Here is a 23,531-nt window from a genome sequence, read left to right on the forward strand (position 1 = left end):
GAATCTTCTTATCTCAATATATATTTCTTAGATAAAGTACGGTTCAGTCGCCTTTTTTGTTCGAAAAAAGACTTCAAACATTACTTTTTAATTTATTTATTTTTGCTCGAAAACTAAAATACATCTAATTACCTTTATGTGACTTTTGAAATCATGTTTTCACATTTCTTTTTTATTTTAAGGTGAATCTGTTTAAAATTGGGTTTTATTTTATTTTTTTTCTTCAGAAAATTCAAAATAAATATTTTAAAATGATTTCAAGAGCCCAAAAAGGTTGGTAGATGTGTTTTAATATTTCCTTAAAAAGTGTTTTTTGAAGGATAACATGACCGAGCTGAATCTCCTTAAAAAAAATAAAAATGACCGAGCTGAATCGTAAGCATCTCAAACCTTAGCCACTCCTTTTTTGAAATAGCAATATTACAACAATTTTAATACACTAGAGTACTCTAATTATTACAAAAGTTAATGATTAAGAAAATATTTCTCTTTTGTTGAATCTCGCATTCCATAAAAAAGTAAGAAAAATCATGTTTCTCTATCATATAATGAAGAGTATATGAAAGCCTGATAACTAGTCAAATTGTTTTAGAGTTACTATATGTAATTAAGAAAAGTTAACTTACTTCCTTTGCCAATTTTAATCATGTATGGCAATGACTTTGAGAGGAGGACGTAATCAATAATCCTAAATAGTAGAGGTGGAAAAGATGGAAAATGTAAGCTTATTTGATTCAAAAAAATGTAAGCATAATCGTCTTCTGTTTATGTAAGCATCATCATCTATCAAACCTGGCTCAACTTTTGTATTCAGCTATCATCGTCTTCTGTTTATGAAAATCAAGTGAAATTGGTTCATTTTGAAATCATTTATGTTATTTCAATGAAATTGAAACCGGCTATTGTTATGAAATTTGAATGTTATTAGAATTGATGTAACATTGAAACCATGTATTGTTAGTTGATTTTGAATCTGTTTCAACAGGAAAAGTTAAGATGAAAAGTCGGGATGCGTAAAGCATCACTTTGAATATGATGATCGGTTTTTAGTATTATTTTGTTGAAATTTTTAATGAACGACACCGAAATGGGTCGTATTGTATATTATGTGATTTATATATTTTAGTTTATTTTTAAAGCTGCCACCCCAAAATTTTAGGTCTGGCTCCGCCACTGCATCATACTTTCTTTCAAATTTTAGCCACAACAATATCAAATGTCCGTGTTCCAATGTCGGACACCAACACTAGTGATTACATTGAATTATATAGTTTTCTCAAAATTTTATCGGTTATGAAGTGTCAGTGTTGTGTTTGTTGTCGGTGTCTGTGTCAGTGCTTCATAGGTATTGTTTGTTGAATTTTGCAGAAACTCATTTATTTAACTGCATTCTGTTGTTTACTTATTTTGTTTTGTTGCAGGACATGTTTTATTTGTTGCTCGAGATGAAAATGTATGTCACTACCATTCTTTTCAAATTTGTTGCACAAATGTTTCAAATTTATCTGTCTGTCTCTCTCTTTCATGAGTTATTATTGATGTTTAATGTTCTTTTTCATAGCTTGGAGGAAAATGCCGGTGCACTAACAAATTTTGAGGTCCTTGATTTCTTACGAGCTAAAGGAGCTTCGAAAGATCCATCAAGGGTTCTTGCCAAAGTAGCAATGTCTGAGTACAAGGTTTGTTATTCTGATGAGACAACAAATCTCTCTTCGATTCGTGATTTTAGTTTTTGGCCAATAGATGGTAATAATTTTTGTGTTTTATTGGTGGATTACTGTGTTGCATCTTTTACAGGTTTACGATTACTTGGTTAAAACTCCCGCTGGTTCTCAAACAAGGGAAAGCGTCAAGGAGTATTTCACAGCTATTAAACAGCATGATCTGTCAGAGGCGGAGGTTTTGAACGTTTTAAACATCAGACCAGCTTCTGAAGTTGAAATATATCACGTAAGTATCATAACTATGTTGTTCTCATTTATTTTTTGTCTGAGTAATCTGTTAGATGCTGCACTAGCTCTGCATTTTCTTAGTCTATGTCCACATTTTTTGCAATATATTTTTTCTGTAATCTGTGTTTAGCTCTAAATGTCGGGTTCAAATCTTTTTTGTTAACTGGTTAGTGGCAACTCAAGTTTTTTTCTCTCAAAAAAAAGTAACTCAAGTTTTTTGAATTTTGACATGAATAAGTATCAGGTTATAATGTAATTTATATTTTTAGTTAAACGTCAACACCAATGAAAGCCTTTTCCTATTAGATAGGAAAATGCTCACCAATCAAACTCTAGAGTATTAATGTTTCCTTATTATCTAAAAAATATCGTGTAGCAGTGAACTAATACATAATAATTAGTAATATATAAGAAACTGTTATAATCTGCAAGGAGCGTAGCAGCCACGCCACCCGCTATAGCGGAAAAATCAGCCCACTGCTACTAGCCGCGACGGAGCGTGTCGTATGTGAATAGCGGTCAAAGCGGCCCGCTATTCGGCAGTGAGGGGCGGATTCAATGATGCCAAAGCGGCCGCTACACACACCACGCAAAAAGATGGTTTTGCCCATTACTTTAAACCATTTTAAGGGTGGTTTTGTAATTTTTGAAACGTTAACTTCATGAATTATGAATACTTCATGAATTTTAAGTATTGTTTAAGGTATTTTAGTATTTCTTTTTGAACAATATGGTATTTTAGTATTAAATATATTAGTGTCAACGCAACAAATATATTATGATCTTCATTGTACATTTTTTGTATCTTTTCTTTCAATCGATCTCATTCTAATTTCTACACCAATAATGATATTATGCAGTAATTTTTGCCCAATTAATATTGGTATCTTACAACCTTTGAGCGATTCTACCTTCATATTTTCATTGTAGAATGACATAGGCTCATTATCATACTTGTTATATGTTTTTGTAAAATGCACATTGGGGTAATTGCTGGCTTGTTGTTTTGTCTTGGAAATGCGTATGGATTTCAGGACCATCAAGTTTGCGTGTGTCATGTTAAATACTGATTATGAAAAAAACGTTGTGCATGACTTGTTAAGCCTAGAAGTTAGTGTATTGTGCTGTGTTTGATTCTGGACACCAATTTCTCCCATTCTAGTTAAGGGTAAAGTATTGATTTGTCAGACTAACAATATGCATTTGAATGTCATGTATGTACCGTTGCATAATTATGATAAGTTTGTTAACTTTTAATTATTACGCAGATCATAGAAGATTGTGAGGAGCGTTTTCCAGATGAAGAGGTAACTGAAATAGTAGAGAAGGTGGGAAACACATTGCCAGCACCACCAGACAAAGCGACACCAGAAGAAATCACCAAGGGCGATGAAGAAACAGAAACACAGAAACATGATGAGATTAGTCAAGACCAAACTGAAGATGGAGAACAAATGGACACAAGTTGAGAATTAATTGTCACCTCGATAAGTTATGAGTAGCACTAAAGGATGTCACGAAGTTTATTAGGCAAAATTTTGAGTCTGTGAAAATGATTTTTATGTGAATCTAGGGTAAGTCTAGTGGCTGTGTTAGACTTTGCTTCTACAGGAAACTTTTGGCATGCAAATGATGGCTTTGCTTACACTATAAACAAAGCTTGTTAGATTTTCTTAAAAAAAATTTAACCATTGTTTTTTTCTTGTCCAAAATTATATTTCATACCTTATGTTCTGGTGATGGTTGTTTTGAGTTTTCTTTGTTGTGATGATAAAGAATACCGACATTGTCGCAATTGTGCTGTGAAGTGTACGAGTTTCTGTGATAGAACACGAGAAAATTCAAATGGAAATAAGTGATTATGTTACTTAGACAACGAAAATAATCAGGAGATAAATCACAATTGAGGTCTTTCCCCTATAACTAATAGTCTTTCCCCCTCCTAAGAATCTTCTTATCTCAATATATATTTCTTAGATAGAGTACGGTTCAGTCGCCCTTTTTGTTCGAAAAAAGACTTCAAACATTACTTTTTAATTTATTTATTTTTGCTCGAAAACTAAAATACATCTAATTACCTTTATGTGACTTTTGAAATCATGTTTTCACATTTCTTTTCTATTTTAAGGTTAATCTGTTTAAAATTGGGTTTTATTTATTTTTTTCTTCAGAAAATTCAAAATAAATATTTTAACATGATTTCAAGAGCCCAAAAAGGTTGGTAGATGTGTTTTAATATTTCCTTAAAAAATACTTAGTGTTTTTTGAAGGATAACATGACCGAGCTGAATCTCCAAAAATAAAAAGACCGAGCTGAATCGTAACCGTCTGAACCTTAGCCACTCCTTTTTTAAAATAGCAATATTACAACAATTTTAATACACTAGAGTACTATAATTATTACAAAAGTTAATGATCAAGAAAATATTTCTCTTTTGTTGAATCTCACATTCCATAAAAAAGTAAGAAAAATCATGTTTCTCAGTCATATAATGAAGAGTATAGAGCATTGGTTCAAGTCACTTGTGAACCCCAATGCCAGTACTCTTATTGCATGATTTTCATACTCCTTTTTTGATAACTAATCAGCTCAATCCATTTTTTCACGAAAGGACTAAACATATATAGATGAATTATCATATCATTAGAGAAAATATTTAAGCTCACACTTCTGAAAATTAGGCAGCATGCATTTATACCAAGCCTCTTCGTTTAGCTCATTTTCAACGACTACATTTCAAGCTCTCAAAGGGAAAAGTTATTGAAGGCAAAGAAATAGTAAGAAATAAGAATTCATGTTGAAGATCTTGTAGAACACAACACATACTGAAGGCATATCTGGAAATGTTCAATCAGAGACAATTTTGACAAAATAAAAATGAAACAGCAAATTTTATTTAATTGCAAAAAGAATTCAGATATCCCTATGAACTATAGGGTATCTGGTCAACAACAAAAGTGTACAAGTCAACTATATCAACATTTACAACAGTATGTTTTTATTTACATAAAGTTTTCCAACTTGTATCCTATAATGTCAGTAACTGGTCTTGGATGCTGAATCTTCATTCAAAAAGGTGATTAACATTCAAATGGCAGCAGGGATTAGATCCTCTTCACCATTAGTCTGTTGATTATCTTCCAATACCATCCAGTCTGAAAATGGACCCTGAAATCATATGACTCTTAAGTAACTTTTCTGAGTTCACTGCAACGGGCATGAATTATATTTGAATATAGGATATTGCATACTACCACTACTAACCATCATAAGGAAAATTTTCAATTTGAATAGAAATGTGCTGCCACTGCTCGATGGCGGAGGGTGGGGAGACACCATGTAAGATGGGGCATTTCAAAGAAATCGGTGTGAACTTGACCTCACATGGGTTATAACAAACTCATGTTAGCTCGTGGGTTGAGTAGTATGGCCCAAATATCTCGTTGTATAAGTTACCTAATTTTATTGCAATGCAACCCACCTGTGAGCTGGATTAGCTAATAGGTCAAAACCCATTTGGACAGCTCTTATTGAATTGCACACAGTAAGTAAGTGGCATCACTCTCTACATATGCTAATAATAAAGTATTTATCACATCAATCCAACACTTAGAGTATATATATATATCAGTTTTCACCATCCATATTAGCGGTCTCCAATGGCACAATGGGTAAAAAATGGTTAAAAACTGGTTCTTGCATATAAAAACCAACGTAAGAATCTGTAAACTACAAATTGATAGATAACTACCTTTCCTTCCCGTAGGACTCTGGGAGGCAATTCGGTCATGTCAACCACAGTGGACGACTGAGCCACTCTTACACCACCATCAACAACAAAATCAAGACCCTGAAAAACCGAAGTGATGGTTTTAATATCTTTTGTAAAACCTATAATAAATCAGAAAACTTTTTTGGTTTGGTAGAGCCAAGCATACCAAGTAGATTTGTTATAAATAGTCTAAAAATCATGTATTCAATTTTAAGCACATTCTTCATGTGTAAAATGTAAATGGAAAATTCTTATCTGTAAAGAAAAATGACTACGTAAATAGAATGTGCAGGAAACTGACAAAACTAATTTACTAAACTTAAAACTTTCTCTCTCTAAAAATATCTCTGCCTTCTCTCTAACTTTCTTTCCTCACCGTTAGTTTTTTTTTCCCTTCCAATCCAAAAGCCTACTTTCACCATGTAAGTCTAGTTGACGGTGGTGTGATGAGTTTCTGCTTCCATGTAGATTCTCCACATCCCCGATGCAGCTCAGAAAGCTTTCGTCGTTTCTTTGTCGGAGGCTTTGTCGGTTGCATTTTGTACCCGTAACAGGGAATGGTTGTTAAGATCTACTTGTTTTAAGTTTGTTCTGAGCACCATGGGTTTCATTCCGGTCTCATATCAACCATAACCGACCTTGGCAACACCACCATCATGTACTGTTGGGTCGTTTCAACCGGCGTTCCTGATCTTCTCTTCTTCGGCGAATCTCACACCACTTTATCTGTTCGATCTGTAGCTTTTCAAGCTCAGTGTGTTGCTAATCTCATGGGAGCACATGGTGTGAGAAGTTTGTATGTTGTTGGTGTTGGTTTCGGTGGCTTTGTTGGGTAAAGTTTGTCGGCGTTGTTTTCCGGAGAGAGTGGAGAAAGTTGTGTTGTGCTGTATTGGGGTTTGTTATGGAAGATAAGGATATGTGAGATGGGTTGGTTGTCGTTTTCATTTTGAACTGTGAAGGGTGACCTCCTGGGAAGTCCTTGTGTTGCACCTCTTTTTGCCAAAATTTTACGTCGCTTTTGAAAAATAAACTTCGATTGTATTTCATTTTTTCCGTTAATTTACGCAACCTAAAACTCTATTCGTTAATTAGCGTAGTTTGACGTCTTTTTTGAAAAATAAACTTAGAAATGCATATATACAATTACAACGCTTTACTCTCAGGTGCGATCATACCAGCACTAATGCACCGGATCCCATCAGAACTCCGCAGTTAAGCGTGCTTGGGCGAGAGTAGTACTAGGATGGGTGACCTCCTGGGAAGTCCTTGTGTTGCACCTCTTTTTGCCAAAATTTCTTGTTCTTTTTGTTAATTAGCGTAATTTTACGTCGTTTTTGAAAAATAAACTTCGATTGTATTTCATTTTTACCGTTAATTTACGCAACCTAAAACTCTATTCGTTAATTAGCGTAGTTTGACGTATTTTTTGAAAAATAAACTTAGAAATGCATATATACAATTACAACGCTTTACTCTCAGGTGCGATCATACCAGCACTAATGCACCGGATCCCATTAGTACTCCGCAGTTAAGCGTGCTTGGGCGAGAGTAGTACTAGGATGGGTGACCTCCTGGGAAGTCCTTGTGTTGCACCTCTTTTTGCCAAAATTTTACGTCGCTTTTGAAAAATAAACTTCGATTGTATTTCATTTTTTCCGTTAATTTACGCAACCTAAAACTCTATTCGTTAATTAGCGTAGTTTGACGTCTTTTTTGAAAAATAAACTTAGAAATGCATATATACAATTACAACGCTTTACTCTCAGGTGCGATCATACCAGCACTAATGCACCGGATCCCATCAGAACTCCGAAGTTATGCGTGCTTGGTCGAGAGTAGTACTAGGATGGGTGACCTACTAGGAAGTCCTTGCATTGCACCTCTTTTTGCCAAAATTTCTTGTTCTTTTTGTTAATTAGCGTAATTTTACGTCGTTTTTGAAAAATAAACTTCGATTGTATTTCATTTTTTTCCGTTAATTTACGCAACCTAAAACTCTATTCGTTAATTAGCGTAGTTTGACGTATTTTTTGAAAAATAAACTTAGAAATGCATATATACAATTACAACGCTTTACTCTCAGGTGCGATCATACCAGCACTAATGCACCGGATCCCATCAGAACTCCGCAGTTAAGCGTGCTTGGGCGAGAGTAGTACTAGGATGGGTGACCTCCTGGGAAGTCCTTGTGTTGCACCTCTTTTTGCCAAAATTTTACGTCGCTTTTGAAAAATAAACTTCGATTGTATTTCATTTTTTCCGTTAATTTACGCAACCTAAAACTCTATTCGTTAATTAGCGTAGTTTGACGTCTTTTTTGAAAAATAAACTTATAAATGCATATATACAATTACAACGCTTTACTCTCAGGTGCGATCATACCAGCACTAATGCACCGGATCCCATCAGAACTCCGAAGTTATGCGTGCTTGGTCGAGAGTAGTACTAGGATGGGTGACCTCCTGGGAAGTCCTTGTGTTGCACCTCTTTTTGCCAAAAGTTTACGTCGTATTTGAAAAATAAACTTCGATTGTATTTAATTTTTTTCGTTAATTTACGCAACCTAAAACTCTATTCGTTAATTAGCGTAGTTTGACGTCTTTTTTGAAAAATAAACTTAGAAATGCATATATACAATTACAACGCTTTACTCTCAGGTGCGATCATACCAGCACTAATGCTTCGGATCCCATCAGAACTCCGCAGTTAAGCGTGCTTGGTCGAGAGTAGTACTAGGATGGGTGACCTCCTGGGAAGTCCTTGTGTTGCACCTCTTTTTGCCAAAATTTTACGTCGCTTTTGAAAAATAAACTTCGATTGTATTTCATTTTTTCCGTTAATTTACGCAACCTAAAACTCTATTCGTTAATTAGCGTAGTTTGACGTCTTTTTTGAAAAATAAACTTAGAAATGCATATATAAATTACAACGCTTTACTCTCAGGTGCGATCATACCAGCACTAATGCACCGGATCCCATCAGAACTCCGCAGTTAAGCGTGCTTGGGCGAGAGTAGTACTAGGATGGGTGACCTACTAGGAAGTCCTTGCGTTGCACCTCTTTTTGCCAAAATTTCTTGTTCTTTTTGTTAATTAGCGTAATTTTACGTCGTTTTTGAAAAATAAACTTCGATTGTATTTCATTGTTTTCCGTTAATTTACGCAACCTAAAACTCTATTCGTTAATTAGCGTAGTTTGACGTCTTTTTTGAAAAATAAACTTAGAAATGCATATATACAATTACAACGCTTTACTCTCAGGTGCGATCATACCAGCACTAATGCACCGGATCCCATCAGAACTCCGAAGTTATGCGTGCTTGGTCGAGAGTAGTACTAGGATGGGTGACCTCCTGGGAAGTCCTTGTGTTGCACCTCTTTTTGCCAAAAGTTTACGTCGTATTTGAAAAACAAACTTCGATTGTATTTCATTTTTTCCGTTAATTTACGCAACCTAAAACTCTACTCGTTAATTATCGTAGTTTGACGTCTTTTTTGAAAAATAAACTTAGAAATGCATATATACAATTACAACGCTTTACTCTCAGGTGCGATCATACCAGCACTAATGCTTCGGATCCCATCAGAACTCCGCAGTTAAGCGTGCTTGGTCGAGAGTAGTACTAGGATGGGTGACCTCCTGGGAAGTCCTTGTGTTGCACCTCTTTTTGCCAAAATTTTACGTCGCTTTTGAAAAATAAACTTCGATTGTATTTCATTTTTTCCGTTAATTTACGCAACCTAAAACTCTATTCGTTAATTAGCGTAGTTTGACGTCTTTTTTGAAAAATAAACTTAGAAATGCATATATACAATTACAACGCTTTACTCTCAGGTGCGATCATACCAGCACTAATGCATTGGATCCCATAAAAACTCCGCAGTTAAGCGTGCTTGGGCGAGAGTAGTACTAGGATGGGTGACCTACTAGGAAGTCCTTGTGTTGCACCTCTTTTTGCCAAAATTTCTTGTTCTTTTTGTTAATTAGCGTAATTTTACGTCGTTTTTGAAAAATAAACTTCAATTGTATTTCATTTTTTCCGTTAATTTACGCAACCTAAAACTCTATTCGTTAATTAGCGTAGTTTGACGTCTTTTTTGAAAAATAAACTTAGAAATGCATATATACAATTACAACGCTTTACTCTCAGGTGCGATCATACCAGCACTAATGCACAGGATCCCATCAGAACTCTGCAGTTAAGCGTGCTTGGGCGAGAGTAGTACTAGGATGGGTGACCTCCTGGGAAGTCCTTGTGTTGCACCTCTTTTTGCCAAAATTTTACGTCGTTTTTGAAAAATAAACTTCGATTGTATTTCATTTTTTCCGTTAATTTACGCAACCTAAAACTCTATTCGTTAATTAGCGTAGTTTGACGTCTTTTTTGAAAAATAAACTTAGAAATGCATATATACAATTACAACGCTTTACTCTCAGGTGCGATCATACCAGCACTAATGCACCGGATCCCATCAGAACTCCGCAGTTAAGCGTGCTTGGGCGAGAGTAGTACTAGGATGGTTGACCTACTAGGAAGTCCTTGCGTTGCACCTCTTTTTGCCAAATTTTTTGTTCTTTTTGTTAATTAGCGTAATTTTACGTCGTTTTTGAAAAATAAACTTCGATTGTATTTAATTTTTTTCCACGCAACCTAAAACTCTATTAGTTAATTAGCGTAGTTTGATGTATTTTTTGAAAAATAAACTTAGAAATGCATATATACAATTACAACGCTTTACTCTCAGGTGCGATCATACCAGCATTAATGCTTCGGATCCCATCAGAACTCCGCAGTTAAGCGTGCTTGGTCGAGAGTAGTACTAGGACGGGTGACCTCCTAGGAAGTCCTTGTGTTGCACCTCTTTTTGCCAAAATTTTACGTCGCTTTTGAAAAATAAACTTCGATTGTTTTCATTTTTTCCGTTAATTTACGCAACCTAAAACTCTATTCGTTAATTAGCGTAGTTTGACGTCTTTTTTGAAAAATAAACTTAGAAATGCATATATACAATTAAACGCTTTACTCTCAGGTGCGATCATACCAGCACTAATGCACCGGATCCCATCAGAACTCCGCAGTTAAGCGTGCTTGGGCGAGAGTAGTACTAGGATGGGTGACCTACTAGGAAGTCCTTGCGTTGCACCTCTTTTTGCCAAAATTTCTTGTTCTTTTGTTAATTAGCGTAATTTTACGTCGTTTTTGAAAAATAAACTTCGATTGTATTTCATTTTTTTCCGTTAATTTACGCAACCTAAAACTCTATTAGTTAATTAGCGTAGTTTGACGTCTTTTTTGAAAAATAAACTTAGAAATGCATATATACAATTACAACGCTTTACTCTCAGGTGCGATCATACCAGCATTAATGCTTCGTATCCCATCAGAACTCCGCAGTTAAGTGTGCTTGGCGAGAGTAGTACTAGGATGGGTGACCTACTAGGAAGTCTTTGCGTTGCACCTCTTTTTGCCAAAATTTTTGTTCTTTTTGTTAATTAGCGTAATTTTACGTCGTTTTTGAAAAATAAACTTCGATTGTATTTAATTTTTTTCCACGCAACCTAAAACTCTATTAGTTAATTAGCGTAGTTTGATGTATTTTTTGAAAAATAAACTTAGAAATGCATATATACAATTACAACGCTTTACTCTCAGGTGCGATCATACCAGCATTAATGCTTCGGATTCCATCAGAACTCCGCAGTTAAGCGTGCTTGGTCGAGAGTAGTACTAGGACGGGTGACCTCCTAGGAAGTCCTTGTGTTGCACCTCTTTTTGCCAAAATTTTACGTCGCTTTTGAAAAATAAACTTCGATTGTATTTCATTTTTTCCGTTAATTTACGCAACCTAAAACTCTATTCGTTAATTAGCGTAGTTTGACGTCTTTTTTGAAAAATAAACTTAGAAATGCATATATACAATTACAACGCTTTACTCTCAGGTGCGATCATACCAGCACTAATGCACCGGATCCCATCAAAACTCCGCAGTTAAGCGTGCTTGGGCGAGAGTAGTACTAGGATGGGTGACCTACTAGGAAGTCCTTGCGTTGCACCTCTTTTTGCCAAAATTTCTTGTTCTTTTTGTTAATTAGCGTAATTTTACGTCGTTTTTGAAAAATAAACTTCGATTGTATTTCATTTTTTTCCGTTAATTTACGCAACCTAAACCTCTATTAGTTAATTAGCGTAGTTTGACGTCTTTTTTGAAAAATAAACTTAGAAATGCATATATACAATTACAACGCTTTACTCTCAGGTGCGATCATACCAGCACTAATGCACCGGATCCCATCAGAACTCTGCAGTTAAGCGTGCTTGGGCGAGAGTAGTACTAGGATGGGTGACCTCCTGGGAAGTCCTTGTGTTGCACCTCTTTTTGCCAAAATTTTACGTCGTTTTTGAAAAATAAACTTCAATTGTATTTCATTTTTTCCGTTAATTTACGCAACCTAAAACTCTATTCGTTAATTAGCGTAGTTTGACGTCTTTTTTGAAAAATAAACTTAGAAATGCATATATACAATTACAACGCTTTACTCTCAGGTGCGATCATACCAGCACTAATGTACCGGATCCCATCAGAACTCCGCGGTTAAGCGTGCTTGGGCGAGAGTAGTACTAGGATGGGTGACCTACTAGGAAGTCCTTGCGTTGCACCTATTTTTGCCAAAATTTCTTGTTCTTTTTGTTAATTAGCGTAATTTTACGTCGTTTTTGAAAAATAAACTTCGATTGTATTTATTTTTTTCCGTTAATTTACGCAACCTAAAACTCTATTAGTTAATTAGCGTTGTTTGATGTATTTTTTGAAAAATAAACTTAGAAATGCATATATACAATTACAACGCTTTACTCTCAGGTGCGATCATACCAGCATTAATGCTTCGGATCCCATCAGAACTCTGCAGTTAATCGTGCTCGGTCGAGAGTAGTACTAGGACGGGTGACCTCCTAGGAAGTCCTTGTGTTGCACCTCTTTTTGCCAAAATTTTACGTCGTTTTTGAAAAATAAACTTCGATTGTATTTCATTTTTTCCGTTAATTTACGCAACCTAAAACTCTATTCGTTAATTAGCGTAGTTTGACGTCTTTTTTGAAAAATAAACTTAGAAATGCATATATACAATTACAACGCTTTACTCTCAGGTGCGATCATACCAGCACTAATGCACCGGATCCCATCAGAACTCCGCAGTTAAGCGTGCTTGGGCGAGAGTAGTACTAGGATGGGTGACCTCCTGGGAAGTCCTTGTGTTGCACCTCTTTTTGCCAAAATTTCTTGTTCTTTTGTTAATTAGCGTAATTTTACGTCGTTTTTGAAAAATAAACTTCGATTGTATTTCATTTTTTTCCGTTAATTTACGCAACCTAAAACTCTATTCGTTAATTAGCGTAGTTTGACGGATTTTTGGAAAAATAAACTTAGAAATGCATATATACAATTACAACGCTTTACTCTCAGGTGCGATCATACCAGCACTAATGCACCGGACCCATTAGAACTCCGCAGTTAAGCGTGCTTGGGCAGAGTAGTACTAGGATCGGTGACCTCCTGGAAGTCCTTGTGTTGCACCTCTTTTTGCCAAAATTTTACGTCGCTTTTGAAAAATAAACTTCGATTGTATTTCATTTTTTCCGTTAATTTACGCAACCTAAAACTCTATTCGTTAATTAGCGTAGTTTGACGTCTTTTTTGAAAAATAAACTTAGAAATGCATATATACAATTACAACGCTTTACTCTCAGGTGCGATCATACCAGCACTAATGCACCGGATCCCATCAGAACTCCGAAGTTATGCGTGCTTGGTCGAGAGTAGTACTAGGATGGGTGACCTACTAGGAAGTCCTTGCGTTGCACCTCTTTTTGCCAAAATTTCTTGTTCTTTTTGTTAATTAGCGTAATTTTACGTCGTTTTTGAAAAATAAATTCGATTGTATTTCATTTTTTTCCGTTAATTTACACAACCTAAAACTCTATTCGTTAATTAGCGTAGTTTGACGTATTTTTTGAAAAACAAACTTAGAAATGCATATATACAATTACAACGCTTTACTCTCAGGTGCGATCATACCAGCACTAATGCACCGGATCCCATCAGAACTCTGCAGTAAAGCGTGCTTGGGCGAGAGTAGTACTAGGATGGGTGACCTCCTGGGAAGTCTTGTGTTGCACCTCTTTTTGCCAAAATTTTACGTCGTTTTTGAAAAATAAACTTCGATTGTTTTCATTTTTTCCGTTAATTTACGCAACCTAAAACTCTATTCGTTAATTAGCGTAGTTTGACGTCTTTTTTGAAAAATAAACTTAGAAATGCATATATACAATTACAACGCTTTACTCTCAGGTGCGATCATACCAGCACTAATGCACCGGATCCCATCAGAACTCCGAAGTTATGCGTGCTTGGTCGAGAGTAGTACTAGGATGGGTGACCTCCTGGGAAGTCCTTGTGTTGCACCTCTTTTTGCCAAAAGTTTACGTCGTATTTGAAAAAAAACTTCGATTGTATTTCATTTTTTCCGTTAATTTACGCAACCTAAAACTCTATTCGTTAATTAGCGTAGTTTGACGTCTTTTTTGAAAAATAAACTTAGAAATGCATATATACAATTACAACGCTTTACTCTCAGGTGCGATCATACCAGCACTAATGCTTCGGATCCCATCAGAACTCCGCAGTTAAGCGTGCTTGGTCGAGAGTAGTACTAGGATGGGTGACCTCCTGGAAGTCCTTGTGTTGCACCTCTTTTTGCCAAAATTTTACGTCGCTTTTGAAAAATAAACTTCGATTGTATTTCATTTTTTCCGTTAATTTACGCAACCTAAAACTCTATTCGTTAATTAGCGTAGTTTGACGTCTTTTTTGAAAAATAAACTTAGAAATGCATATATACAATTACAACGCTTTACTCTCAGGTGCGATCATCCAGCACTAATGCACCGGATCCCATCAAACTCCGCAGTTAAGCGTGCTTGGGCGAGAGTAGTACTAGGATGGGTGACCTACTAGGAAGTCCTTGCGTTGCACCTCTTTTTGCCAAAATTTCTTGTTCTTTTTGTTAATTAGCGTAATTTTACGTCGTTTTTGAAAAATAAACTTCGATTGTATTTCATTTTTTCCGTTAATTTACGCAACCTAAACTCTATTCGTTAATTAGCGTAGTTTGACGTTTTTTTGAAAAATAAACTTAGAAATGCATATATACAATTACAACGCTTTACTCTCAGGTGCGATCATACCAGCACTAATGCACCGGATCCCATCAGAACTCCGCAGTTAAGCGTGCTTGGGCGAGAGTAGTACTAGGATGGGTGACCTCCTGGGAAGTCCTTGTGTTGCACCTCTTTTTGCCAAAATTTTACGTCGTTTTTGAAAAATAAACTTCAATTGTATTTCATTTTTTCCGTTAATTTACGCAACCTAAAACTCTATTCGTTAATTAGCGTAGTTTGACGTCTTTTTTGAAAAATAAACTTAGAAATGCATATATACAATTACAACGCTTTACTCTCAGTGCGATCATACCAGCACTAATGCACCGGATCCCATCAGAACTCCGCAGTTAAGCGTGCTTGGGCGAGAGTAGTACTAGGATGGGTGACCTACTAGGAAGTCCTTGCGTTGCACCTATTTTTGCCAAAATTTCTTGTTCTTTTTGTTAATTAGCGTAATTTTACGTCGTTTTTGAAAAATAAACTTCGATTGTATTTATTTTTTCCGTTAATTTACGCAACCTAAAACTCTATTAGTTAATTAGCGTTGTTTGATGTATTTTTTGAAAAATAAACTTAGAAATGCATATATACAATTACAACGCTTTACTCTCAGGTGCGATCATACCAGCATTAATGCTTCGGATCCCATCAGAACTCTGCAGTTAATCGTGCTCGGTCGAGAGTAGTACTAGGACGGGTGACCTCCTAGGAAGTCCTTGTGTTGCACCTCTTTTTGCCAAAATTTTACGTCGTTTTTGAAAAATAAACTTCGATTGTATTTCATTTTTTCCGTTAATTTACGCAACCTAAAACTCTATTCGTTAATTAGCGTAGTTTGACGTCTTTTTTGAAAAATAAACTTAGAAATGCATATATACAATTACAACGCTTTACTCTCAGGTGCGATCATACCAGCACTAATGCACCGGATCCCATCAGAACTCCGCAGTTAAGCGTGCTTGGGCGAGAGTAGTACTAGGATGGGTGACCTCCTGGGAAGTCCTTGTGTTGCACCTCTTTTTGCCAAAATTTCTTGTTCTTTTTGTTAATTAGCGTAATTTTACGTCGTTTTTGAAAAATAAACTTCGATTGTATTTCATTTTTTTCCGTTAATTTACGCAACCTAAAACTCTATTCGTTAATTAGCGTAGTTTGACGGATTTTTGGAAAAATAAACTTAGAAATGCATATATACAATTACAACGCTTTACTCTCAGGTGCGATCATACCAGCACTAATGCACCGGACCCCATTAGTACTCCGCAGTTAAGCGTGCTTGGGCAAGAGTAGTACTAGGATGGGTGACCTCCTGGGAAGTCCTTGTGTTGCACCTCTTTTTGCCAAAATTTTACGTCGCTTTTGAAAAATAAACTTCGATTGTATTTCATTTTTTCCGTTAATTTACGCAACCTAAAACTCTATTCGTTAATTAGCGTAGTTTGACGTCTTTTTTGAAAAATAAACTTAGAAATGCATATATACAATTACAACGCTTTACTCTCAGGTGCGATCATACCAGCACTAATGCACCGGATCCCATCAGAACTCCGAAGTTATGCGTGTTTGGTCGAGAGTAGTACTAGGATGGGTGACCTACTAGGAAGTCCTTGCGTTGCACCTCTTTTTGCCAAAATTTCTTGTTCTTTTTGTTAATTAGCGTAATTTTACGTCGTTTTTGAAAAATAAACTTCGATTGTATTTCATTTTTTTCCGTTAATTTACACAACCTAAAACTCTATTAGTTAATTAGCGTAGTTTGACGTATTTTTTGAAAAACAAACTTAGAAATGCATATATACAATTACAACGCTTTACTCTCAGGTGCGATCATACCAGCACTAATGCACCGGATCCCATCAGAACTCTGCAGTAAGCGTGCTTGGGCGAGAGTAGTACTAGGATGGGTGACCTCCTGGGAAGTCTTTGTGTTGCACCTCTTTTTGCCAAAATTTTACGTTGGTTTTGAAAAATAAACTTCGATTGTATTTCATTTTTTCCGTTAATTTACGCAACCTAAAACTCTATTCGTTAATTAGCGTAGTTTGACGTCTTTTTTGAAAAATAAACTTAGAAATGCATATATACAATTACAACGCTTTACTCTCAGGTGCGATCATACCAGCACTAATGCATCGGATCCCATTAGAACTCCGCAGTTATGCGTGCTTGGTCGAGAGTAGTACTAGGATGGGTGACCTCCTGGGAAGTCCTTGTGTTGCACCTCTTTTTGCCAAAAGTTTACGTCGTATTTGAAAAACAAACTTCGATTGTATTTCATTTTTTCCGTTAATTTACGCAACCTAAAACTCTATTCGTTAATTAGCGTAGTTTGACGTCTTTTTTGAAAAATAAACTTAGAAATGCATATATACAATTACAACGCTTTACTCTCAGGTGCGATCATACCAGCACTAATGCTTCGGATCCCATCAGAACTCCGCAGTTAAGCGTGCTTGGTCGAGAGTAGTACTAGGATGGGTGACCTCCTGGGAAGTCCTTGTGTTGCACCTCTTTTTGCCAAAATTTTACGTCGCTTTTGAAAAATAAACTTCGATTGTATTTCATTTTTTCCGTTAATTTACGCAACCTAAAACTCTATTCGTTAATTAGCGTAGTTTGACGTCTTTTTTGAAAAATAAACTTAGAAATGCATATATACAATTACAACGCTTTACTCTGACGTGCGATCATACCAGCACTAATGCACCGGATCCCATAAAAACTCCGCAGTTAAGCGTGCTTGGGCGAGAGTAGTACTAGGATGGGTGATGTAACGCCCTCTCTAAATTATTTGATTATTTTAAATGAGTTTAGAATATACTTATATGATTTCTGTGATTTATATGATTTATTTTGATAAGTGATATTTTGTTATGATACATGTTATATATTTATTAATATAATATATATGTTATTTGATTTAGAAATATATGTATATGCTATTTGATTTAGAAATATAATATATGTTATTTGATTTAGGAATGTATATATGTTATTTGGTTCAGAAATATATATGATTCGTTATAGAAATATATACATGATTTGTTATAGAAATAAATGTTATTTATCATAGAAATATGTATGATTTGTTGTAGAAATATATATAATCTGTTATAGAAATATGTATGATTTGTGTTAGAAATATATGTCATTTGTTATAAAAATATATACATGATTTGTTGTAGAAATATATGTCATTTGCTATGGAAATATAAATGATTTGTTATGGAAATATATATACGTTATAGAGATATATTTGTTATTTATTATTGTTATAGAAATATTTTATATATATATATATATATATATATATATGTATATATTAGAATAGAATATTAATATTTGGATTTAAGAGAAAAATAAGTAGGTTAAAGATTTATATAAATAGGAGAGACCTAGTTTAGAAAAACATAACGTACGTACGACTGCTTTTGGAGAAAAGGGAGAAAAGCCAAGAGAAGAGGGAGAGACCTAGAGGGGCTGCGATTTCTTGATTATAAGGTAAGGGTGAGACTAACTTTGCAATTCTATTAAGTATGTGAATCAATGATTAAGTTTAACATGAATTAGGATGAGTTTAAGAAGAATCGGAAATTAGGTCAAATTGATAGAATTGATGATTAAACGGTGGAAACTTGTTAAAAAGATGTAGAAACTGTCCTTAGACCTTAGATAATGATTTAGATGAATTATGGAATTGAAATTAGGCTTAGAACCTTGTTAGATGATGATTTTCGTGTAGAAAGTGCATCATGTCCGAGCCTAGATTCATCGCTCGCCACGGCGAGCTATGATCCTCGCCTCGCGAGGGATGACCTTCATCGCTCGCCACGCGAGCCTTCCCCTTCGCCTCGCGAGTGTTTTGGTATTGCTCGCCATTGCGAGAAACCTTACTCGCCATAGCGAGCTAAGGCAGAGAGCATGTTAGATTTTGTGTTTCGACCTTTTGAGTTGAACCTTAGATGCCTTTGAGTACCTTTAGGTGTCTACTATTGATTAGAGAATGATTTAGAACGAAATTGAACCTAGAACAACCTTAGTTGGAAAGTTGGCTTGTACTCGCCACGGCGAGCAGATGCTCTCGCCTCGCGAGCACTTCCAGAATTGAATGTTTTTAGTGCATTATGAGACTTGAGTTGCTTGGATTGGTTAGAAATGAACTTTAGGTACATAGTGTGACCTATTAAAGATAATGATTGTTATTTGTGAAGCTATATTAAAATGCTAAGTGTTTATAATGTGATTTATTGATTGATTGCATTACTTGAATTATTATTGAATGATCAGGAAGTTGTTGAAAATGAATTGATATTAATCTGTTGATATGATCTGATTATGCTGCTATTGTTATTTAACTAAGTTGCATGAGTTGTTGTTGATTATCATTTGATATTGTTATATCCTGAGATGTTTATGTGTCGCCTATGTTGCTGTTATTGGTTATGTGAAATATTTATATGCCTTATGTGGAAGATGTTTGATGTTTAAGTTGTTGATGCTTCACATTAATATTGTTATGTTGTGAATTGCAATTGATATATTGATATCTCTCTATTGTTGTGTGACTTGACTGTGCTACTGCTGTTATTTAACTAAGTGCATGATGTCTATATATATATTATGAAATGATGACGTTTAGCTCCAAATTATTGGATGCATGATGATATGTTGATTACGATGATTACGGTGTTTTGTTGTTAAGAGTCCATGCATAGCATTTCATTGAGCTTTGTCCTCACCACGATTAGGAGCTTTGTCCTCCGCACGTTTTAGGAGCTTTGTCCTCCGCACGATAAAAGTATATTAATACTTATGATGACGATTGGTACCACATGCATATAAGTGTCTAAGTTGCATTGTCGCATTTGTCGAGTCAAGGTCGTTGTTGATGAATTATCATCCATGAGTTGTTAAGTTGTCGATGAATTATCATCCATGAGTTTGTCGAGTTGTGTTCTACCCATGTGTTGTTAAAGAAGTACCTACGAAGATTATACGATGTGAATTATATGATGTTGACTAAAATATTGCTATGTTGTTTAACATGTTGATTATGATATTGTTACGTTGCTATGTTGTTTAAGATAATGATTATGATATTGTTAAGTTGTTATGATGTTGTGTATAATTGTTACTATTAAGTGATGAATATGTTGTTCTATATATGATTAATATTATTAAGTGAATATTATGTTATGTTATTGATGATGATCGAATGTTGTGATTACTTGGTAATTGTTTATCAAAGATGCTATGATGTTTAATATGATATTGTTTAAGATGTTTATGTTGAAGATTTATGATGTTGATTTTGGTGTTAGTATGTGTTGATTATATTTTCATAAGATGATGAATACGTTGTTGTTATATTAATACAAGAAGATAAATATGTTGTTGTTATATTATTATATTATGACGAGATGATGTATATATAATTATTATTATTATTAAGTGAATATCATGCTATGTTGTTGTTATATTATTATATTATGACGAGATGATGTATATATAATTATTATTATTATTAAGTGAATATCATGCTATGTTGTTGTTATTGCTTTCTATTCCTCACGTATTGTTTCTGAAGAGTTATGACTATGTTTTTAGAATGGATTTTTATGACATAATTGTAAAGAGGCTTTAGTGCAAAAGACCGTTTTTTAGTTATTAAAGAAATTCCGCTGCGAAGTATTAAAGACTTTTTAGTTATTGAATTTTAAAGGATAAATAGTTATTTATACAGTTTATGATTTTAAGAAAAGACTGTGACATTCCGTTTAGGTGAATTACTCTGATTAAATAAATGAAATTTTCACGTTGGGAAAACGGGGTGTTACAGGTGACCTACTAGGAAGTCCTTGCGTTGCACCTCTTTTTGCCAAAATTTCTTGTTCTTTTTGTTAATTAGCGTAATTTTACGTCGTTTTTGAAAAATAAACTTCGATTGTATTTCATTTTTTTCCGTTAATTTACGCAACCTAAAACTCTATTAGTTAATTAGCGTAGTTTGACGTCTTTTTTGAAAAATAAACTTAGAAATGCATATATACAATTACAACGCTTTACTCTCAGGTGCGATCATACCAGCACTAATGCACAGGATCCCATCAGAACTCTGCAGTTAAGCGTGCTTGGGCGAGAGTAGTACTAGGATGGGTGACCTCCTGGGAAGTCCTTGTGTTGCACCTCTTTTTGCCAAAATTTTACGTCGTTTTTGAAAAATAAACTTCGATTGTATTTCATTTTTTCCGTTAATTTACGCAACCTAAAACTCTATTCGTTAATTAGCGTAGTTTGACGTCTTTTTTGAAAAATAAACTTAGAAATGCATATATACAATTACAACGCTTTACTCTCAGGTGCGATCATACCAGCACTAATGCACCGGATCCCATCAGAACTCCGCAGTTAAGCGTGCTTGGGCGAGAGTAGTACTAGGATGGGTGACCTACTAGGAAGTCCTTGCGTTGCACCTCTTTTTGCCAAATTTTTTTGTTCTTTTTGTTAATTAGCGTAATTTTACGTCGTTATTGAAAAATAAACTTCGATTGTATTTAATTTTGTTCCGTTAATTTACGCAACCTAAAACTCTATTAGTTAATTAGCGTAGTTTGATGTATTTTTTGAAAAATAAACTTAGAAATGCATATATACAATTACAACGCTTTACTCTCAGGTGCGATCATACCAGCATTAATGCTTCGGATCCCATCAGAACTCCGCAGTTAAGCGTGCTTGGTCGAGAGTAGTACTAGGACGGGTGACCTCCTAGGAAGTCCTTGTGTTGCACCTCTTTTTGCCAAAATTTTACGTCGCTTTTGAAAAATAAACTTCGATTGTATTTCATTTTTTCCGTTAATTTACGCAACCTAAAACTCTATTCGTTAATTAGCGTAGTTTGACGTCTTTTTTGAAAAATAAACTTAGAAATGCATATATACAATTACAACGCTTTACTCTCAGGTGCGATCATACCAGCATTAATGCTTCGGATCCCATCAGAACTCCGCAGTTAAGCGTGCTTGTTTGAGAGTAGTACTAGGACGGGTGACCTCCTAGGAAGTCCTTGTGTTGCACCTCTTTTTGCCAAAATTTTACGTCGCTTTTGAAAAATAAACTTCGATTGTATTTCATTTTTTCCGTTAATTTACGCAACCTAAAACTCTATTCGTTAATTAGCGTAGTTTGACGTCTTTTTTGAAAAATAAACTTAGAAATGCATATATACAATTACAACGCTTTACTCTCAGGTGCGATCATACCAGCACTAATGCACCGGATCCCATCAAAACTCCGCAGTTAAGCGTGCTTGGGCGAGAGTAGTACTAGGATGGGTGACCTACTAGGAAGTCCTTGCGTTGCACCTCTTTTTGCCAAAATTTCTTGTTCTATTTGTTAATTAGCGTAATTTTACGTCGTTTTTGAAAAATAAACTTCGATTGTATTTCATTTTTTTCCGTTAATTTACGCAACCTAAAACTCTATTAGTTAATTAGCGTAGTTTGACGTCTTTTTTGAAAAATAAACTTAGAAATGCATATATACAATTACAACGCTTTACTCTCAGGTGCGATCATACCAGCACTAATGCACAGGATCCCATCAGAACTCTGCAGTTAAGCGTGCTTGGGCGAGAGTAGTACTAGGATGGGTGACCTCCTGGGAAGTCCTTGTGTTGCACCTCTTTTTGCCAAAATTTTACGTCGTTTTTGAAAAATAAACTTCGATTGTATTTCATTTTTTCCGTTAATTTACGCAACCTAAAACTCTATTCGTTAATTAGCGTAGTTTGACGTCTTTTTTGAAAAATAAACTTAGAAATGCATATATACAATTACAACGCTTTACTCTCAGGTGCGATCATACCAGCACTAATGCACCGGATCCCATCAGAACTCCGCAGTTAAGCGTGCTTGGGCGAGAGTAGTACTAGGATGGGTGACCTACTAGGAAGTCCTTGCGTTGCACCTCTTTTTGCCAAAATTTCTTGTTCTTTTTGTTAATTAGCGTAATTTTACGTCGTTATTGAAAAATAAACTTCGATTGTATTTAATTTTTTTCCGTTAATTTACGCAACCTAAAACTCTATTAGTTAATTAGCGTAGTTTGATGTATTTTTTGAAAAATAAACTTAGAAATGCATATATACAATTACAACGCTTTACTCTCAGGTGCGATCATACCAGCATTAATGCTTCGGATCCATCAGAACTCCGCAGTTAAGCGTGCTTGGTCGAGAGTAGTACTAGGACGGGTGACCTCCTAGGAAGTCCTTGTGTTGCACCTCTTTTTGCCAAAATTTTATGTCGCTTTTGAAAAATAAACTTCGATTGTATTTCATTTTTTCCGTTAATTTACGCAACCTAAAACTCTATTCGTTAATTAGCGTAGTTTGACGTCTTTTTTGAAAAATAAACTTAGAAATGCATATATACAATTACAACGCTTTACTCTCAGGTGCGATCATACAGCACTAATGCACCGGATCCCATCAAACTCCGCAGTTAAGCGTGCTTGGGCGAGAGTAGTACTAGGATGGGTGACCTACTAGGAAGTCCTTGCGTTGCACCTCTTTTTGCCAAAATT

The 23,531-nt window shown here is 35.2% G+C and overlaps 1 protein-coding gene, 42 non-coding genes and 3 pseudogenes across 43 annotated transcripts; all 46 read left to right on the top strand.

Moving 5' to 3' along the window:
• The first annotated feature begins 563 nt into the window (after nt 1-563).
• On the top strand, nt 564-3,693 carry LOC25496377 (DNA-directed RNA polymerase III subunit RPC9). The gene is made up of 5 exons (XM_039826792.1): nt 564-742; nt 1,425-1,453; nt 1,562-1,679; nt 1,798-1,950; nt 3,221-3,693. Exons 2-5 carry the CDS (start codon nt 1,425-1,427, stop codon nt 3,419-3,421), a joined length of 501 nt encoding a protein of 166 aa, XP_039682726.1. The 5' UTR covers nt 564-742; the 3' UTR covers nt 3,422-3,693.
• A 3,193-nt stretch (nt 3,694-6,886) lies between these two features.
• LOC120576161 (5S ribosomal RNA) lies at nt 6,887-7,005 on the top strand. The gene has a single exon (XR_005642276.1). It is a non-coding gene; the product is annotated as a 5S ribosomal RNA (ribosomal RNA).
• A 197-nt stretch (nt 7,006-7,202) lies between these two features.
• Nucleotides 7,203-7,321, top strand: LOC120576392 (5S ribosomal RNA). The gene has a single exon (XR_005642470.1). It is a non-coding gene; the product is annotated as a 5S ribosomal RNA (ribosomal RNA).
• A 168-nt stretch (nt 7,322-7,489) lies between these two features.
• On the top strand, nt 7,490-7,608 carry LOC120576557 (5S ribosomal RNA). Its single transcript, XR_005642635.1, has one exon. It is a non-coding gene; the product is annotated as a 5S ribosomal RNA (ribosomal RNA).
• A 198-nt stretch (nt 7,609-7,806) lies between these two features.
• LOC120576378 (5S ribosomal RNA) lies at nt 7,807-7,925 on the top strand. Its single transcript, XR_005642456.1, has one exon. It is a non-coding gene; the product is annotated as a 5S ribosomal RNA (ribosomal RNA).
• A 168-nt stretch (nt 7,926-8,093) lies between these two features.
• Nucleotides 8,094-8,212, top strand: LOC120576419 (5S ribosomal RNA). Its single transcript, XR_005642497.1, has one exon. It is a non-coding gene; the product is annotated as a 5S ribosomal RNA (ribosomal RNA).
• A 168-nt stretch (nt 8,213-8,380) lies between these two features.
• LOC120576441 (5S ribosomal RNA) lies at nt 8,381-8,499 on the top strand. The gene has a single exon (XR_005642519.1). It is a non-coding gene; the product is annotated as a 5S ribosomal RNA (ribosomal RNA).
• Nucleotides 8,500-8,666: 167 nt separating this feature from the next.
• LOC120576411 (5S ribosomal RNA) lies at nt 8,667-8,785 on the top strand. The gene has a single exon (XR_005642489.1). It is a non-coding gene; the product is annotated as a 5S ribosomal RNA (ribosomal RNA).
• Nucleotides 8,786-8,983: 198 nt separating this feature from the next.
• On the top strand, nt 8,984-9,102 carry LOC120576420 (5S ribosomal RNA). The gene has a single exon (XR_005642498.1). It is a non-coding gene; the product is annotated as a 5S ribosomal RNA (ribosomal RNA).
• A 168-nt stretch (nt 9,103-9,270) lies between these two features.
• Nucleotides 9,271-9,389, top strand: LOC120576442 (5S ribosomal RNA). The gene has a single exon (XR_005642520.1). It is a non-coding gene; the product is annotated as a 5S ribosomal RNA (ribosomal RNA).
• Nucleotides 9,390-9,557: 168 nt separating this feature from the next.
• LOC120576666 (5S ribosomal RNA) lies at nt 9,558-9,676 on the top strand. The gene has a single exon (XR_005642744.1). It is a non-coding gene; the product is annotated as a 5S ribosomal RNA (ribosomal RNA).
• Nucleotides 9,677-9,873: 197 nt separating this feature from the next.
• Nucleotides 9,874-9,992, top strand: LOC120576415 (5S ribosomal RNA). Its single transcript, XR_005642493.1, has one exon. It is a non-coding gene; the product is annotated as a 5S ribosomal RNA (ribosomal RNA).
• A 168-nt stretch (nt 9,993-10,160) lies between these two features.
• LOC120576525 (5S ribosomal RNA) lies at nt 10,161-10,279 on the top strand. Its single transcript, XR_005642603.1, has one exon. It is a non-coding gene; the product is annotated as a 5S ribosomal RNA (ribosomal RNA).
• Nucleotides 10,280-10,468: 189 nt separating this feature from the next.
• LOC120576652 (5S ribosomal RNA) lies at nt 10,469-10,587 on the top strand. The gene has a single exon (XR_005642730.1). It is a non-coding gene; the product is annotated as a 5S ribosomal RNA (ribosomal RNA).
• Nucleotides 10,588-10,753: 166 nt separating this feature from the next.
• On the top strand, nt 10,754-10,872 carry LOC120576412 (5S ribosomal RNA). Its single transcript, XR_005642490.1, has one exon. It is a non-coding gene; the product is annotated as a 5S ribosomal RNA (ribosomal RNA).
• A 197-nt stretch (nt 10,873-11,069) lies between these two features.
• Nucleotides 11,070-11,187, top strand: LOC120576193 (uncharacterized; annotated as a pseudogene).
• Nucleotides 11,188-11,376: 189 nt separating this feature from the next.
• LOC120576693 (5S ribosomal RNA) lies at nt 11,377-11,495 on the top strand. The gene has a single exon (XR_005642771.1). It is a non-coding gene; the product is annotated as a 5S ribosomal RNA (ribosomal RNA).
• A 168-nt stretch (nt 11,496-11,663) lies between these two features.
• On the top strand, nt 11,664-11,782 carry LOC120576554 (5S ribosomal RNA). The gene has a single exon (XR_005642632.1). It is a non-coding gene; the product is annotated as a 5S ribosomal RNA (ribosomal RNA).
• Nucleotides 11,783-11,980: 198 nt separating this feature from the next.
• On the top strand, nt 11,981-12,099 carry LOC120576333 (5S ribosomal RNA). Its single transcript, XR_005642411.1, has one exon. It is a non-coding gene; the product is annotated as a 5S ribosomal RNA (ribosomal RNA).
• Nucleotides 12,100-12,267: 168 nt separating this feature from the next.
• On the top strand, nt 12,268-12,386 carry LOC120576570 (5S ribosomal RNA). Its single transcript, XR_005642648.1, has one exon. It is a non-coding gene; the product is annotated as a 5S ribosomal RNA (ribosomal RNA).
• Nucleotides 12,387-12,583: 197 nt separating this feature from the next.
• LOC120576747 (5S ribosomal RNA) lies at nt 12,584-12,702 on the top strand. The gene has a single exon (XR_005642825.1). It is a non-coding gene; the product is annotated as a 5S ribosomal RNA (ribosomal RNA).
• Nucleotides 12,703-12,870: 168 nt separating this feature from the next.
• LOC120576489 (5S ribosomal RNA) lies at nt 12,871-12,989 on the top strand. The gene has a single exon (XR_005642567.1). It is a non-coding gene; the product is annotated as a 5S ribosomal RNA (ribosomal RNA).
• A 197-nt stretch (nt 12,990-13,186) lies between these two features.
• Nucleotides 13,187-13,302, top strand: LOC120576191 (uncharacterized; annotated as a pseudogene).
• A 168-nt stretch (nt 13,303-13,470) lies between these two features.
• LOC120576558 (5S ribosomal RNA) lies at nt 13,471-13,589 on the top strand. Its single transcript, XR_005642636.1, has one exon. It is a non-coding gene; the product is annotated as a 5S ribosomal RNA (ribosomal RNA).
• Nucleotides 13,590-13,786: 197 nt separating this feature from the next.
• On the top strand, nt 13,787-13,904 carry LOC120576423 (5S ribosomal RNA). Its single transcript, XR_005642501.1, has one exon. It is a non-coding gene; the product is annotated as a 5S ribosomal RNA (ribosomal RNA).
• A 167-nt stretch (nt 13,905-14,071) lies between these two features.
• LOC120576421 (5S ribosomal RNA) lies at nt 14,072-14,190 on the top strand. The gene has a single exon (XR_005642499.1). It is a non-coding gene; the product is annotated as a 5S ribosomal RNA (ribosomal RNA).
• A 167-nt stretch (nt 14,191-14,357) lies between these two features.
• On the top strand, nt 14,358-14,475 carry LOC120576585 (5S ribosomal RNA). The gene has a single exon (XR_005642663.1). It is a non-coding gene; the product is annotated as a 5S ribosomal RNA (ribosomal RNA).
• Nucleotides 14,476-14,643: 168 nt separating this feature from the next.
• On the top strand, nt 14,644-14,760 carry LOC120576164 (5S ribosomal RNA). Its single transcript, XR_005642279.1, has one exon. It is a non-coding gene; the product is annotated as a 5S ribosomal RNA (ribosomal RNA).
• A 195-nt stretch (nt 14,761-14,955) lies between these two features.
• Nucleotides 14,956-15,074, top strand: LOC120576600 (5S ribosomal RNA). Its single transcript, XR_005642678.1, has one exon. It is a non-coding gene; the product is annotated as a 5S ribosomal RNA (ribosomal RNA).
• Nucleotides 15,075-15,241: 167 nt separating this feature from the next.
• On the top strand, nt 15,242-15,360 carry LOC120576574 (5S ribosomal RNA). The gene has a single exon (XR_005642652.1). It is a non-coding gene; the product is annotated as a 5S ribosomal RNA (ribosomal RNA).
• A 196-nt stretch (nt 15,361-15,556) lies between these two features.
• On the top strand, nt 15,557-15,675 carry LOC120576748 (5S ribosomal RNA). Its single transcript, XR_005642826.1, has one exon. It is a non-coding gene; the product is annotated as a 5S ribosomal RNA (ribosomal RNA).
• A 168-nt stretch (nt 15,676-15,843) lies between these two features.
• Nucleotides 15,844-15,962, top strand: LOC120576711 (5S ribosomal RNA). The gene has a single exon (XR_005642789.1). It is a non-coding gene; the product is annotated as a 5S ribosomal RNA (ribosomal RNA).
• Nucleotides 15,963-16,160: 198 nt separating this feature from the next.
• LOC120576396 (5S ribosomal RNA) lies at nt 16,161-16,279 on the top strand. The gene has a single exon (XR_005642474.1). It is a non-coding gene; the product is annotated as a 5S ribosomal RNA (ribosomal RNA).
• Nucleotides 16,280-16,447: 168 nt separating this feature from the next.
• Nucleotides 16,448-16,566, top strand: LOC120576587 (5S ribosomal RNA). Its single transcript, XR_005642665.1, has one exon. It is a non-coding gene; the product is annotated as a 5S ribosomal RNA (ribosomal RNA).
• Nucleotides 16,567-16,764: 198 nt separating this feature from the next.
• On the top strand, nt 16,765-16,882 carry LOC120576571 (5S ribosomal RNA). The gene has a single exon (XR_005642649.1). It is a non-coding gene; the product is annotated as a 5S ribosomal RNA (ribosomal RNA).
• Nucleotides 16,883-17,050: 168 nt separating this feature from the next.
• LOC120576564 (5S ribosomal RNA) lies at nt 17,051-17,169 on the top strand. The gene has a single exon (XR_005642642.1). It is a non-coding gene; the product is annotated as a 5S ribosomal RNA (ribosomal RNA).
• Nucleotides 17,170-17,337: 168 nt separating this feature from the next.
• Nucleotides 17,338-17,456, top strand: LOC120576443 (5S ribosomal RNA). Its single transcript, XR_005642521.1, has one exon. It is a non-coding gene; the product is annotated as a 5S ribosomal RNA (ribosomal RNA).
• A 3,559-nt stretch (nt 17,457-21,015) lies between these two features.
• LOC120576416 (5S ribosomal RNA) lies at nt 21,016-21,134 on the top strand. The gene has a single exon (XR_005642494.1). It is a non-coding gene; the product is annotated as a 5S ribosomal RNA (ribosomal RNA).
• Nucleotides 21,135-21,302: 168 nt separating this feature from the next.
• Nucleotides 21,303-21,421, top strand: LOC120576413 (5S ribosomal RNA). The gene has a single exon (XR_005642491.1). It is a non-coding gene; the product is annotated as a 5S ribosomal RNA (ribosomal RNA).
• Nucleotides 21,422-21,619: 198 nt separating this feature from the next.
• LOC120576653 (5S ribosomal RNA) lies at nt 21,620-21,738 on the top strand. Its single transcript, XR_005642731.1, has one exon. It is a non-coding gene; the product is annotated as a 5S ribosomal RNA (ribosomal RNA).
• A 168-nt stretch (nt 21,739-21,906) lies between these two features.
• Nucleotides 21,907-22,025, top strand: LOC120576162 (5S ribosomal RNA). Its single transcript, XR_005642277.1, has one exon. It is a non-coding gene; the product is annotated as a 5S ribosomal RNA (ribosomal RNA).
• Nucleotides 22,026-22,193: 168 nt separating this feature from the next.
• Nucleotides 22,194-22,312, top strand: LOC120576555 (5S ribosomal RNA). The gene has a single exon (XR_005642633.1). It is a non-coding gene; the product is annotated as a 5S ribosomal RNA (ribosomal RNA).
• Nucleotides 22,313-22,510: 198 nt separating this feature from the next.
• LOC120576418 (5S ribosomal RNA) lies at nt 22,511-22,629 on the top strand. The gene has a single exon (XR_005642496.1). It is a non-coding gene; the product is annotated as a 5S ribosomal RNA (ribosomal RNA).
• Nucleotides 22,630-22,797: 168 nt separating this feature from the next.
• LOC120576414 (5S ribosomal RNA) lies at nt 22,798-22,916 on the top strand. The gene has a single exon (XR_005642492.1). It is a non-coding gene; the product is annotated as a 5S ribosomal RNA (ribosomal RNA).
• Nucleotides 22,917-23,114: 198 nt separating this feature from the next.
• On the top strand, nt 23,115-23,232 carry LOC120576765 (5S ribosomal RNA). The gene has a single exon (XR_005642843.1). It is a non-coding gene; the product is annotated as a 5S ribosomal RNA (ribosomal RNA).
• Nucleotides 23,233-23,400: 168 nt separating this feature from the next.
• LOC120576174 (uncharacterized) lies at nt 23,401-23,517 on the top strand (annotated as a pseudogene).
• The last annotated feature ends 14 nt before the right edge of the window (nt 23,518-23,531 follow it).

This window comes from Medicago truncatula, chromosome 6 (assembly GCF_003473485.1).
Source record: "Medicago truncatula cultivar Jemalong A17 chromosome 6, MtrunA17r5.0-ANR, whole genome shotgun sequence".
NCBI lineage: Eukaryota > Viridiplantae > Streptophyta > Magnoliopsida > Fabales > Fabaceae > Medicago > Medicago truncatula.